Source organism: Arvicanthis niloticus, chromosome 1, assembly GCF_011762505.2.
Source record: "Arvicanthis niloticus isolate mArvNil1 chromosome 1, mArvNil1.pat.X, whole genome shotgun sequence".
Lineage (NCBI taxonomy): Eukaryota > Metazoa > Chordata > Mammalia > Rodentia > Muridae > Arvicanthis > Arvicanthis niloticus.
The window spans coordinates 80,175,110-80,191,150 of record NC_047658.1 but is presented as its reverse complement, the minus strand read 5'-3'; the positions used below and the strand labels follow the sequence as shown (position 1 = coordinate 80,191,150).

Genomic DNA, 16,041 nt, shown 5'->3' with positions numbered 1-16,041 from the left:
TTCACAGCTGAAGTACACAGGAATTTTGTGTACCTTATTGCTTGCTAACTGGCTTGTAGGCTAATACTCAGCTTGCTTTCTTACACGGTTGGGGACCACCTGTCTAGGGATGATGCCGCCCATGGTGGGCCGGACCTCCCTACATCAATTAACAAACAAGATAATCCTCCAGTCATGCCCACAGGCCAATCTGACCAGGACATTCCTCAGCTGAGGCTATGTCAAGCTGATTTTAAAGCTATCCAGGACAGTAAGCAAATCCATAGAAACAATGAGTAGACTGGGGTAGAGGGATGGAGAAGCAGGCACAGTGATGTTTTTTGAAAGGTAAAAGAAAGCATCGACAACTTATAGCAATGATTGTACAACAGCAAACACACCGCAGATCGACACCATTTAGAGGTGGGTTATATCTCAGTATAGATTTTTTTTTTAAAATCATTTCTCCTTTATAAGGACCAGACTGTCTTTCCTCTAGCTTTGTACTTCCAGCAGAGACCTGAAACATGCATTCCCACCTCGTGAGAAGCTGTGTGAAGACAAGTTACTACTGCATGACAGCATCATGACACCCAGGCTAATGAGCCTGCAAGTTAAGGCAAGAGGTCCTAAGCTAAGAGGTCTGGGCAAGAAGGGTGGCTTGGGAAGGACCAGCACACCAGGCAGGAGAGGAACCTGTCATTCACACTCCCTCCCTCCTCCCCATCAAAACACAATCTTCCAACCCGAGAGGTACAGAAGAGGCTGTTAGAACTTTTTTTTTCTTCACACAAGAACACCATGAATCACAATTCCCAGAACCAGCAACCCAGAAAGGGCTAGGTAGCCAGGAGCCCAAATGACTTCAATTGATGTCACAGACTGGAAAAGCTGACAGTCAGGCCTTCCAAACTGAAAGTCAATTGCCAACCACGAAATTCATGGCCCCTGGACTCCTCTTCCCCACCTGCTTCAACACCAATTTAAGCAATTCTGAACTTTGATCTCTGTGGTAGAATGTCCCCGATTTATTGAAGTGTCAGGTCCCAATTGTGTTAACATCCACCTCTGGCAGGGCCATTACTAGGCGTGAATCTGGGTGCCCATCACCCTGTCACATTAGCACAGTGACAATCAGAAGCAACAAATCAATCTTCCCCTCCAGAGTCATCAGGGAGCCTTGCAATTTACCATAATGACGGGCAGTGAGGAAAAGCAGGTGAAGTGTCATTTTTCCTCTGGGAGACTGGACAGGCGCTGGAGGGGCTACTGAGCCCACCGTGAGGCCTTGCAGCCCTCAGCCAAGACACAGCTGCAGCTCCCTGCAAAGGGCTACACCCTTAGACTTGCTTTACATTAGAACTGGGCTACCCTCCCCCTGTGTTTTGCAAACAGCCTCAAAACTGTCAGCCCCTGCTGCCCAGGCTTCTTCCAGCTGTCGCTACTAACTACCTGTCATCTGCAGGTCTGCTCAACCAGGGCTGAGAGCCAGGAAGGGTGTGTGTGTGTGCTCAGCCTTACGGTAAATAGGAAAATTCCTTCCAGCAGACAGGGCTGTTTATTTCCAGGCCTAAGGTGCGAGGGTGCTGGGTGAATAGGGCAAGAAGCGGGGGTTCCTTCCTGAACACCCTCTCCACCTCATGGAGCCAGTGAAATTGTGATTCTGTAGTGGTTATCAACAGCTCAAGCTGTTACTCAGTGAGGAGCCCAGCCTTTGTCCCCAGAATGCTGCATCTGAGACTGTGCCCTGGATTCCCATAAGTCTCTCTGATTCAAGGCCGTGATGGTTAATGGTGACTGTCAACTTAACTGGATTTAGGATCACCATAGATACACATCTCTGAGTGTATCTATGAAGATGCGTCCAGAAAGGTTTTTGGAGAGCAGGAAAAAGCCATCCTGGATGTGGGCGGCACCATCCCAAGGGGTAGGGTCCAAGACAGAATGAAAAAGAGGCAGTGGGCACCAGCATTGTGTCCCTCTGCTTCCTGACTGCAGGTGTGATATGGCTGGCTGTCTCACGCTCCTGCTGCCATGCCCTCTCTCACATGAATGCATCCTGGAAATGTGAGCCAAGTTAAGCCAGCCTGCCTCCCTCCCTTCTATCCTCCCTCCCTTTCCTTCCTTCCTTCCTTCCTTCCTTCCTTCCTTCCTTCCTTCCTTCAGCCAGGTATTTTGTCCCAGCGACAAGATAATAATAGAAGAACCAAGGCATGTGGCAGACAATAAGATTCTCTGTTCAGAATGCCCACATCTGCTGCCTTGGTGCCTCACTTTCCACTTCCTCTTGCTGCCTGCAGCCCCCATAGCCATGCAAGCCAAGGCAAACGTTGACTGTAGAGTCATTACTCTGAATCAAAAAGTCAGTGGACTCTGCAATTAGCAGATTTAATATTCTACCAATGAAGATGTTGTGGAGAGAGAGAATCATGGAGTCTGTTGCACTAAGCCTCCTGAGTCATGGGGTACCCACGACTGGGTTCACATCATGGTAGAAACAGCCCATTCCAGCCCAATGCAGTTACCCCAGGAGCTCAGCTGTATTTTGTGCAGAGCTTCATTCCTGACTGCAGAGAGATGGACTGTGCTTGCCACAGCACAGCAGAGAACGGTGGTGTTAATAAGTGCTCTGGTCACATCTGCTATCAAGTGACTCCCAGAAACACTCCCTGAGGTACGGGGTGTGATAGACACGTGCTCCAGCAGGCTCAAGTCCACAGCAGATGTGACACATCTGATGATAGGCTCCTGTCCCAGATGAAGGACACCTGCATAACCCACTTGTCAAAAGAAGGTAGCTGAGGAGATGGCTCATCAGTCAAGTGCTTTCTTGCAAGCACAAAGACATGAGTTCTGTTCCCATAACTCACATATATCAGTAAATGCCCAAATGGTGTGATAGCTTATGCTTATACTCCTAACCTTGCAGGGGAGATGGAGACAGGTAAGTCCCTAGGGCTCACTGACCAGCTAGCCTAGACTATTTGGCAAGTTCTAGGCCAATAAGAGATACTATCTTAAAAGGCATTGATTGGTGCTCGGGGGAACAGCACTCCAAGCTGCCCCACTTCCTCCAGACACCTGTGGGCTTTGCCATTGTTTGTTTGGGCCCTTTTGGTCACCCCCTTATTGGTTTTTGTTTTTCAAGACAGGGTTTCTCTGTGAAGCCCTGGCTGTCCTAGACCAGGCTAGACTTGAATTATTGTTTTATTTTGAGACTGGTCTTTCAAAGTACCATAGGCAGTACCGGAACTTGAGATTTACCTCTCAGGTAGCTGGGGTGACAGGCTGGTGCCTCACCACCTAATTAGCTGTCACCATTGATTGATAGGCAGCACTCTTGCTGAGGAGTAACATGGTGGCCTTGCCCCTGGTTCATTTGCAGTTCCTTAAGCTTTGCACTTAGAAAGGATACATGGGACGGGAGGAGGCTGGGGTGAAATAATTCTGAATCTTAGAGAGGCCTGATTTGCCTGTCTATTGCTCTCTGCCCCCTAGTCTTGCCAGTGAGCTACTATATCTCAGTCCTTCATTTAAGTGTGCTGACAAGAACTTGTACAGAGCCACTCAGGGGAAGCCTTCCCAGCCTCCCCTCCCCTTCATGCTAAACACTAGGATACCCACATATCCTAGGACTTGGTCTGTGCTCCTAGAGGTCTGCCAAACAATAGGACTTACTGAGAACGTCTTCCCTCAAAGAAGATACATTCCTAGGGAGAGAAAGGGGAGGGATTTTCCCAAGCTAAATACACATAATCCAGGGACAAGAAAAGTCACCCAGGATTACAAGAGAATTTGAGGTAAATTGGGGCCTTCTTTGGGAACAAGCTGCCTACTGATGGTCCGATCCAGTCAAGACACACTTCATGGAGAGGGTGTTGAGTACTCTGTGATATGACAGATGCCAGGGACAGATGCCTGGGACATAAATATGACCAGAACACACACAACTCCTGCCTGCCTGTCATCTGCAGGGGAATCAGGACCGTGATTGGTGAGGACCAAGCCCAAGGCTTAGGACATTCCATATCCAGGGCTCTTGTCCTCAGGTGAAGCCCTCACCTAGATTTCTTACTGGATTCAGGCTCCACAACATACTGAACACTGCAGAAAAGTTTACACCTGGCTCTTAAAAGTACTTTCCCTTTACCTTTAAAGGTAATTTAATATTGAATTTGTTGTGTGGCTTTCTTCAAACATTGGCTATTTACCCACAACAGCGAGTGGAGGTTTTAGGTGCTCACTAATGTCCATAGAAAGATTCCATCTCTTCTCCAGTACTAATGGCTGAAATGTAATTATGAACTATGCTTGTTAACCAAATAAAGATATTCCAGGAGATAAGAATGATCCATAATATGGAGGTGTCCTTGGGCTGGAGCCCACGTATCAGCTCTCCATCTCCTCCTGACACAGAGGTGTCTTCATTAGCAAAGGAAAGAAAGAGTCTTTGTGGTGATGTCATTCCCAGACCACCCCACACAGACAATAAAATGCAGTTTGAGAGAAGCCTGGTGAAATCAGAGCTCAGAAATCATAGAAGGGCTGTGAGGGCCCCAGAGGTTATCCAAGCCTGATCCCCTAATTTTAGAAATGGGCAAACACCACCAGGAAGGAGAAGCAACTGTGATTAGACCACCTGCTAGTGAGGGCAATTTTCACCAGGTAAATATGGGGAAATTCATCCCTCAAAAAAGCCCCCAAACTTATGTGTGTTAAATAGTATGCAGGGCTATAGAGAGAAGACTCCCTGCAGTGGGTTCCACTCACAGATATAGGGGGCTAAATGGAATGTGCCCACTGTCACGATTGAGTGGCAGGCCAGAGGCTTTGGTGCACACAGAAGGAAGGGCATCCCATTGTCTTTGGAGTGCTATAAGTGACATGCAGAAGGGAAATCATCTGACTTTGTATGATTAGTTTATTTTCATATAGCCTAGGACAGTCTTGAACTTGCTATGTAGCAGAGGATGATCTTGGATTTCTGGCCCTCTTGCCTCCAGCTCCCAAATGCTGGGACTGCAGGGCCACACCACCATGCCTGCTCTACATGGCGTGGAGATTGAACCCAGGGGTTCATGTATGCCAGCCAAGTACTCTATCAACCCAGTTGTGTACTCAGCCCCTTGGATTGGGTCTTAATGAATGAATAGAGTTTATTGAATAGAGAAGGTCTTTCTTAGACATGTCAAATAGTAGGTGGACAGGCAAGAAGAATATGGCACTTTTGTTGTGAACCTAGCTTTTACAGCTGAGCTGTCTCTCCAGCCCAAAGGTAAGAACACAAGAACAGGATGTGCTTAGGGAATGAAGAGTGCTTGCTCTGATTAAATGAAGAGTTCTTAAAGGGGAAAAAATGAAGCCTGGTATACAGAGAACTCTGTCCTGGGGAGAAGTTCCCTGTACATTTAAAAGTTAAACAATAATAAGAACCAGGGTCTAGAGAGAAGGCTCGGAGCACTGGCTGGGCTTCCAGAGCACTCAGGATTGGTTCCCAGCATTCACATGGAGGCTCACACCACCTGTAACTCTAGTCCAAGGGGATCCAGCATGCCCTTCTGACCTCTCTGGGCACCAGGCATGTACCTGCACATGGCATGTACCTGCACGTGGTACACACATTCATGCAAGCAGAACCCTCACAGACATAAAAATAAATAACTCTTGGGGGCAATTAGACAACATATTTTCAGGCATGGTGGCCCACACCCGCAATCCCAGCACTTGGTAGGCAAAGACAGGAGGAATCACCTAAAGTTCCAAGCCAGCCACGGTTATACAGTTAGATCCTAAAAACTGAATCAAACTAATCCAAAACAATATACTGGCCAAAGAATAAAGAAAGAAGAAAAATGGACCAGAGATACACCAGTGTGGTGTGTACTACAAAACAAAAACACAGATACAAAAAACCCAACAACAACAATAAAACCAAAAACCAAACCAAAACAACAGCAACAACAAAAACCAACCAAACAAAAATAACCAGGTAGAATTTTAAAAATAAACAATTTGCCTAAAAGAAGGCAAAGTGAGTGGAAAGCCTCGATGTCCAGAAGGTAGAATCAGCAGGAGAGTCGGCTGGACCTGCGCTAACTGCGGTCCACACCTCCACACAGTTTGCACAGCTTTAGTGCCGAGAAAGCATTTGATATTTTTTTTAACTGGCTAAAAAAGAAGGTGAAAATTATGTAAACTTCAGGTTCAGTGTCAAATGTTTACTGTTTGATCTTTAAAAAGAAGTCATTGGTTTCTGAACCAGAAAGTACCTGACACCTTGCAGCTTTCTGTGGCAGATAAATGATGAAAAAGTGGTCATGAACTGGTGATAGGTAGAACAAATAATTCCACCTGGCATGTCAAGTTGAGAGTCCATGAAATAGCCAAGTGGGGAGATGTATTAGGAACAGGGGTGAAAGGCCAAGATTGGAGATATTCAAGAATTATCAATGGGCAGATGGTAGGTGAGGGAGCAGGGAAGATAATGGGGTGGGGGTGGGGCAGGAAAGACAGCTGGGCAGAGAGGCAGCTAGAGGAGGGATCTGAAAAGTGGAGAGACACCAGGAGCAAATACAGAGAGAAAAATGTACCAGAGGTGAGTTAAGGGCTTGGAAGCGGAACAGTGCTGAATGTCCCCAGGAGCAGAGGCAGAGTCAGGAGCAGACGTGGAAAAGGAGGCCTTGACCAGGGAAGCCACCTGAATAGCAAACGATACTGGTGCTCTGGTTGGGCTTGGGATTCAATATTCTCCCAGTTTTCCTACTGCTCCTGGCCTCTTCAGTCTTTCTGCTGCTTCCTCATCTCCCAGCTTCTGAATCTGGGGAACCCACAGGCCCCAGTCCTTAGACCTCTTCCATTTTATAACGAGATCTGATCATCCCATCCAATCTCATGGCTGCATCTCCACCTAGACCGGTGGTTCCCTGCCTTCCTAATGCTGTGACATTTACTACAGTTCTTCATGTTGTGGTGAACCCCAGCCATAAAATTATTTTCATTGCTACTTCATACTGTAGTGATGCTACTGCTATGAATAGTAATGTAAATATTTTTTGAAGATAGAGGCTTGCCAAAGAGGCCATGACCACATATGGAGAACCTCTGACCTAGACCCTCCTCTTGATTCACATCTTTATATGGAAGTACAACAGGAACCATTACCTAGACAAGACCATAACCCAGAACTCTTTCCTTTTCTCCAGGCAGATCAGAAAGATTCTCCACCACTGTTCAAATCAACTCCATCTTTGCAGCTGTTCAAACCTAAAACCTTGGTATCTTGATTTGACTTTCATTTTCTATTCAGCCTTTCAATAACTCCCTCTTGCTGTATACACCCCCCCCCACACACACCCATTGTTACCAGACGGCACCAGACTCCCACTGTCTGTCACCTAGATCACTCTAGGAACCTCCTGACTCATCTTCCTGCTTCTATTGTTGCTCCTCAGTCATTAATATCACCACTGACAGCTATGGAGCTAGGGGGAGAAGACATGCTCTTTTGGGAACCTTCCCAAACCTTTCTGTCTTGTTATGAGTAGAGAGAGGACCGAGACTCACAATGACACAAGACATAGCAAAGTGAAGCCAGTTGAGTTGTAATTCCTGAGCACAGACCCACGTTGCGAGCTGACGCATAACATCTTGGGCACAGAATGGGACTTGTTTAAAAAAAAAAAAAAAGTCACTTAGCCCTTTCTACAAGGTCTGTATTAGTGTCATAGGTGCTCCATGTGGTCAGTAGCTACTTACAGAAGCTATAGAAAGTTCTACTGCCCACAATAAAGACCATTTTAAATTTCTAAGACTCTTTAAAAGTAAGTTGTCAATTTCAATAGTTACTATTACTCGTGCCTTATAATGCATACAACATAGCCTCTCCTGTAAAGTTCAAAAATTCCAGGAGGAAGTGAGGATCTGGGAGACTGTGGTAAAGCACTTGCATTACATGTACAAGGCTCTGGGGCTGATCATGAAACTGCAAAAACTAAATAAATAAATAAATAAATAAATTACAGTCTCATGTTAAGGATGATGAAAGAGAGACTTAGATATTTTAAGGAACTTGTTCTATGTCCAACAGACGTTAAAACACAATAGGACAGAACTCAAACATACAATTGTAAGCTATGAAAGACATTTTTAACTCCTATTCTGTCTTGTTCATTTAATAATAGTGCTTATTTTTAATTTCTATGTGTGTATATACATACATGCATATACATAATATATATATATATATCTCCTGCATATATGTCTGCATACTACATGCATGCCTAGTACTTACAGAAGCTATTAGAGCATTAGGTCCCCTAGGATTAGAGTTACAATTGGTTGTGAGTTACTACATGGGTGTAATTGAACCCTGGTCCTCTGGAAGAGCAGCCAGTGCTCTTAACTACTGAACTATCTCCCCAGACCCTTGTCTGTTTTATTGTTTTTCTTATAACACCCCCCCCCACACACACACAGAGGAATGGCTGAGCGTGATGGTACACTCCTATAATCCTAGGACTTGGGAGGTAAAGGCAAAAGGATCAGGAGTTCCAGTTCATCTTCAGCTACATAGGGAGTTAAAGGCCAGCCTGAGCTACATGAGAACTCGTTTCAAGAAACAAACACATTAGGTTGGGGTTATAGCTTGGTGATAGAATTCTCGCCTTGAATTCGGGGACCTTAGGTTTGATCTCCAGTTCTGCCAAAATAAACCACACAAAACAATAAAACACAAACATGGAAACTTACTTGATGTCTTCTAAATGAGACTTATTCTATGATGTATGTAGTAAGTATCTTTAAGAAGATATTTTATAGAAATTATTGACCTAAATATTCCAACACACATCCTATCTTTCAAATCTTTGTGTCTTAGAGTAGGACAGAGTAAGTATCAAATGATGAAGGGTGGTCCCAAGAGAAGTCCATGCTGAGGCCCTAGGATAGTCTGTCAGCATATCAGTGCACATGATTCTGAAGAGTCACAAATAGGAGGGAAATGGAAGAAAGATTCTGTATAGCACAAAGTTGCAAACTCACACACATAGAGCAAGACCCAGCCCAATGTTGGGTCTCAACTACAGTTGGGGCTTGTGGGTCATGGACACACACTTACCAACAGTCATTGTCACCCCAGCCTCAAGACTTCTTTGACTGTCTTGTAGAACCACCCCCGGGCAGCAGGAAGCAGCTGGAGTGAGTGGTGGCCAGCCCTGTCAGAAGCTGTGTGCACTCCTATTTGACCACTTATGGCCCTTGGATTCACTAATGGACTGGAAAGAATTGGAGGCTTATAGTTTATAGAAATACAAAAAGTAAGATCTGGTTTCAAAAACCTCAACTGATTACAGAAGGGCAGGGCTTATGAGCCCCAAACAAGCCCACAGAGAGATAGTGTGGTACAGGTGGCCCCGTGGTTACATTAAAGGAACTCTATGTTTCTGCCAGAAAAAGGAAGACAACTCTGATGGTGTCCACAAGGCCCCCATCTATCCTCCTCTTCTCTCCTCTGCTGACCATGTAAGAGCCAGTCCCCACATTTTGTCTCCTTCAGTCTCCTTGCCCAGCTGTATCCCTTTACGTTCAAGGATGGAAAAGTACTTGAGTCCGTGCTCCACTTGCTCCCCTTCTGTCTGCATATTCCTAACAGGGGCTGTGTCCCCAGTGGCTACAGTTAGTTCCTGTCCAAAAGCCCTTGCAAGTTGGTCCTGGAACACATGATTACTTAAGAGGCTGAGGCAGGAAGATTAATAATTCACGGCTAGCCTGAAATGATACACAGTTTCAAAATAAAAATAAGCAAAAGAGGGCTAGGAGGTCTGAGGAGATGACTTGGTCAAGTGTTTACCACAAAAGCATGATGACCCATGCTCAGATCCCCACCATCCATTTAAAAAGCAGGCATTACAGTGTGTAGCTGCAATCCCAGCATTAGGGAGGCAGAGGATCCTTGGGCTTGATGGCCAACTGGTCTACCCTAATAAGTGTGTGCTAGGGACACTGAGAGAAGAGACTTGTCTCAAAAAACTGAGGTGGAAAGCAGTTAAAATGGCTTGGATGGTAAACAAAATTGTTAAGCAATGTTAAGCACCAGGCACATGAGTGCTCTCCAACACACACATCTTGGGAACACACATACTAATAAAAAAATAAAAATGGAAAGCAATCGAGAAAGGTATTCAGCATTGGCCTCTGTTCTCCACACACACTCAAACATAAAAGTATTCCTACACAGATACCACACACATGTACAGGACACAGGGAGGGGACAAGTGAGCCCACTGAAGACGTGGCTCAGTGCTTAGCATGTACAAAGCCCTAAGTCTGAGTCCCAGCACTACAAAAAACAATAACAGAATCAAGAGCTGGAGAACTGGCTCTGAGGTTAAGAGCACTTGATACTCCTATGAGGGACCCAAGTTTGATTTTCAGCACCCACACTGTGGCTCATAACTGTCTCTAACTCCAGTTCCAGGGGACCTGATGTCCTCTTCTGGCCTCCGTCGGCACCATGCACACCTGTGCTACAGACATACATGCAAACAAAACACACAGACACACAGATTTTTTTAAATTGAAAAACAAACCAAAGAAAACACAAGGGAAGATAGTTGAATCTTTCTCCAAAGAGGAAACAAAATAGATACCGGAGGTTGATAGAAGGAGGGAACTGGATGGGAGGGGGGATGTGGAGGGGCACCGGGTAGGGTAGGAGAACAGGGGAGAGAGAAGGGAGACTAGCTGGGGGTGGGGTGGGGGCAATCTCTAGGATGTGCCAGAGACCTGGGATGGGGAGAGGCCCCAGAGCATCTAAGGGATCTAGCTGAGATTCCTAGCAGTGGGGGATATGGATCCTGAAGTGGCCACTTTCTGTAGGACTCCCAGTGGAAGGATAAGGACAGCAACCCATTCACAAAGCCTTCCACCCAAAATGTGTCCTGCCTACAAGATATGCAGGGGCAAAGACAGAGCAGAGACTGAGGGAATGGCCATCCAATGACTGCCCCAAATTGAGACCCATCTCATGGGCAAGAACCAATCCCTGACACTATCAATGATACTCCACTATGCTTGCTGACAGGAACCTAGCATGACTGTCCTCTGAGAGGCTCCACCCAACAGCCAATGGAAAGAGATGAAGAGACTCACAGCCAAACATTAGATGCAGCTCTGGAAGATTTACGAAAGGGTTAGGAGAAAGACTGAGAAACCCGAAGAGGACATGGATTCCACAGGAAGACCAAGAGAGTCAACTAACATGGACCACTGGGGGCTCCCTGAGACTGAATCACCAATTAAACAGTGAGCACAGGCTGGACCCATCCCCCACATACATATGTAGCAGATGAGCAGCTTGGTCTTCCTGTGGGTCCCCCAAACAACTGGAGCAGGGGCTCTGAGCCCTGAGCCTGCTGCTTACCTGCCTGCCTGTGGATCCCACACCTCTAAACTGGCAGGCCTTAGTGAAAGAGGATGTGCCTAGTCCCACAGCAACTTGCTGTATGGGGTGTGGAGGGAAGGGAGTTGCAATGGGGTGGGTTAACACCTAGGGAGCTTCTCCTTCTTAAGGGAATGGGGGTAAGACTTATGTGAGGGGGTACTGGGAGAAGAGGAAGGGTTGATATTGGGTTATAAAGTGAATAAATAAATATTTAAAAAATTAAAAAAACAAACGGAATGTAAGCTCAGTGGGTTCCAGTTACCCTCTGTGCCCCTTTAGGTATGGAGGGAGTAACAACAACTTCCTCCTATCATCAGCCCTCCAGCCTGTGGCCTGCAGGCTACACACAGTCAAGGATGGCTGCCACTGCTGCCTGAAACAAAATCATAAACCCAGGCTACCTATGGCCAAGAATGGCTGTCAATGCTGTCTGACACAAAATCATAAACCCACTTAAAACATTTTTGAAACCTCTATGAAATTTTGATGAGGGGTAACTCAATGATTGTGCTTGAGCATCAAATTTTGTAGGTGACATCACATCACAACATGGAAAGGTTGGACATGCCTGCTCTTGTAGCATCCCTTTTTGGCTCTGTGTTGCCTGTGGCTCTGTAAATAACTCCTTTACTGCAATGCACACTGTTTGGGTCACAGAAACCTGGCTGAGGTTATCGAAGGAATGAGGAAAGAACAGACTCATAGGTACACATACAGAAAAGCTGAGGTGGGTGGCCATGCACACTCTGGTGGAGTGGCACCAACTATGCAGTAACTCAGAACTTCAGCATGTTTTTTTATGAATAGCACAGGGGGAGGGGATTGGTCAGGCTTGGTAGGAGGTATCTGTGGGTGAGCAGCCTCAGGAGGAGGATGCTTCAGATGTTAGTTTCTGCACACACTGGTCAATCGTTTATAACACTCATATTTGTGCACGCTGTCGGCATGCACACTCAGACTAGAGGAAGGCTTTGCCATCACTCTGAGCCTGACGTAGGGAAAAAAGCTTTGCCAGTTTCCCATGGGTCCACAGCCTTGGTCCTTGACAGGGTTGGCTCATGTCAAACCACATCCATCCCTCAAGACTTCCCTCTCTCTATACTCCTTCACTAATTATTTTCGAGATCCTATCCAAGTCGACCTTCCGTTTCCTCAGGGTTCTGCTGGACAGAAAAGACAGGATGCCAGAGAGCCTTAAGCTCATGTCCCTGAGGACTAGCTGCAGGGACAGCAGATGCCGGGCTTGGTCAAGAGGAGACTCCAGAAAGTAGTACAATCTATTTCAAAAGGGTCAATGTCACATCAGACTCCAAGAGAGTAGCGGACACACACTGATTACCTTTGGGCTAATAAAAATGTTTCTCAAAGTTGCTAACAGTGGGATGAACACTGCAGGCCAGTTATGAGCTTCAGTAATTCTGAGCTGCCATCCATCAGATGGATGAACCTATACTGGGAACACAATCTAGAAAAAGACTTCCCAAGCTAGGATCTCATGACCAGTCACCCACAGTACACCAATCAATGGTTTACCAGCACACCTGCTCACAATTTCTACTTCTGTGGTATCAGATACCTATGGCCAACTGTGGTTGCAAAATACTAAATGGAAAATTCCAGAAATACCTCCTAAATTTTATGTTACAGGCCATTCTGATTAGCATGATGAAATTTTGCTTCATTCCAAACCTTCCTGCCTGGGATAGGAGTCCTGTGGCTACACATTGTATACTCAGCCTTGGTAACTTAGTAGCCATCTTTGTTACTGGCTCAAGTATCAGCCTGTCTGAGCACTGCAATGCCTAAGCACTATCTGTTGTTATTATTATCATTATTATGTGTGCATGATGCATGTATGTGGGCATTCTGACATAGGTCAGAGGTCAACTTTGTGGAGTCAGTTTTTTCCTTCCACCTATGTAGGATCTAAATCACCAGTCTGTTGTGGCAAGTGCCTTTACCCACTGAGCCTTCTCAGCTCAGCCACGTTAACCTCTTACTGTGCCTAACATAAAGGCTAAACTTTACCATAGGAAAACCACACTATATATCAGGCTCAGAATAGCTCATAGTATTGGCCATCCACTGAGCATCTTATTCCCTTAGAAATAAGGGGGAACTAGGTATAACAGTCATTTGGGGGTGAGGTGTTTTATAGATTCATGCCACAATCTAGACAACAGACACTTAGCTCATGCACTGAGTTTGCTAATTAAACACCAAAGTGGTTTCCATAGTCAGGAGACTAAGAATATGAGACACTTACTAGTTCATCACCTCAGACCTACTAAAGTAATCTCCTGAAATGATCTGGGGGCTTGGGCTATAACTCAGTGGTTGGTAGAGTACTTGCCTAACATCCAGCACCACAGAAAAGAACAATTCATCAACACCAAATTGGGCAGGCCTGTAATCTCAGATACTTTGGAAGCTGAAGTAGGAGGGCCTGGGCTACACAGACTAAACTCAAGGTTAACCCGTGCAACTTAGAGTCTCAAAAGAGAAGGAACAAGACCTCGGTGCTCACGCAGTAAACCGAAGGCCATTTAAATTCAATCCCAGCACAGCCAAAAAGGAAAACATTTTAAACCGGTTTTATTCACACACCTATCGCCACATGGATTTTTGATAACCATAATTTCATTTCATACACCCAAAAGCCAGTTGTAACCTTCTGCCTACGGGATAAGTACTTTACACAGAAACTATTCTGGAAACAAAAAACCAAGATTGCCGCAATTTACCATGGTAGGAAAAAAATCTTTTTTTTAAAATAAAACTTGGAATGGAATGTCCAGGTTCACAGCAGGGTCACAGTCCTTAGGTATAGGAATCTCACCATTCCCCATCCCCACGCCCCCAACTTTGGCACGTTCTTCTCTCAGTCAACATTTTATACAAATCACTGTTCACACAAGCTCAGGGGGCCCGCGAGAGATCCAAGGAGGCCAGTGCGGCTGCAGTAAAAGACCTGAAGGCGCCCGGGAAACGACGGCGCAACAGACCAATGAAGGCTGAGAGCGGGGAGTGACGGCGCCCAAGAAAACTTTCCAGCAGAAACTTGGCAAATGCCAGTCCTCGGGCGCGCAGAGGGCGGGGACAGCGGCCTAGGGTAGAGCGCAGGGGACCAGCAGGGCCTGGACTCTGGGACAACAGCCACCCAAAGCCTGGGCTCCGCCTGTGGCCCAGCACTGACACAGATCTGGTTAGGGCCTTGGAAGCGACTTGGGGACTTTGTGAGGCGCGCCCCGTCACTGCCAGGGGGGTCTCCCACTCCCAGGCTCCCGGATCCCTGCAGCGCCCGCGGCCTCGGCTGTTCCTACCTTCCTTGGCTTTCTTCCTCCGGGCCAGCGTTCCTCCGAGTTTCCCCAAGAACGAGTCATCCTTCTTGCGGGACGGAGGCGACTTGGGAGTGGGAGATTTGGGGACCAAGGGCGACTTCTGTGGGGATGTGGCCATGGCGGCGGGACGCGGAGCTGGAGCTGGGCGGCCGCGGCGGGCGGCGGCGGGACTGAGGCTGCGGCTTTCCAAACGGAAGCGGAATTATTCCAGGCATTTGAGGCAGCTCGCTCGCCTTTCCCGTCCCTCGCTCCCTCCCTCGCGCCGCCCTCCGCCCTGCGAGGAGCTGCTGCGCCTGGGGCCTCGCGCCCGGAGCTGCCCTGGCTGCGAGGATGTCCTGGCTTGCTGCTTACTGGGGGCTGTGAACGCAGGGGCAAGTGCAGGCTATGGGGACGCGAGGTCTTATCTGGAGCCTGGAAGCCTTCACTACTCTGCTTTACACACACACACACACACACACACACACACACACACACACATACACACACACGTCAGAATCCGCAGGGAATCAGCCCTGTGACCCTGTTTCCCAGCTGCGGGAATCTCTTGCTCTACTTCTGCATGAATGGGTCCCTGTATTGTTAGCACTCTTGTCTCACAAAGACAAGAGTCAAGGAACCAAAATGGGCTCTGGTCCCAACAGACTTCCCCCGTTCAACTTCTACATGAATCTGCGGACTTCCACCTTCTCCTGTCCACACTTAACCAAAGCTGGAAGTCCACGACGGCAGAGGCTCAGCTTATTCTTTTTGCAAGGCACTCGTGGGTATGGCATCGTAATTGTAAGAAAAGATGAGACTAGAGATGTAGAAGGCACAACCATGAACTCCTGTGAGACATTCATCCCGATCCATCTAGCCAAGAGCAATAGAATTAGTTCCAGATCCTCTTGGCCTGACACTGGAGTCACACGGGGCAGTTTTAAAGAATCGTGCTGGAGATGTTTAGAAGTTGTACTTTTCCTGTGCTTCTTCGTCCTGTGTTGTGGCTTGGGCTCTTGTGTTTGACTATCTCTTTCCCATTCTTACAGGGTACCTTGGCAATACATCAGCGGGAAGAGTTACATCCTGTTTCCACTGCTCTTTCCCTGGAGAAGCATAAACAAATATCTATGCCTCCTTCACAGAACACCATCAACAAACTACGATTCCCCTGCAATCAAGCTCGGGTGACCAATGAGTTTATCAGATGTAGTTACAGAGCCTGGGTGAAGGGTCACCTATAGGGATGTGGGTGGCCCCAAAGCAGCTGCACTACTGCAAATTCCTACCACAGCACGGATG

General features: G+C 46.8%; 1 protein-coding gene across 1 annotated transcript in view; it reads right to left on the bottom strand.

Annotated features, from left to right (window-relative positions):
- Positions 1-15,321, bottom strand: part of Parva (parvin alpha) — a 151,557-nt gene extending 136,236 nt beyond the window's left edge. The window contains exon 1 of the mRNA XM_034501865.2: positions 14,743-15,321. Within this exon, the coding sequence (XP_034357756.1) occupies positions 14,743-14,878 (136 nt within the window). The 5' untranslated portion in view covers positions 14,879-15,321. The remainder of the gene's footprint in view (positions 1-14,742) is intronic.
- Between the last annotated feature and the right edge of the window lie 720 nt (positions 15,322-16,041).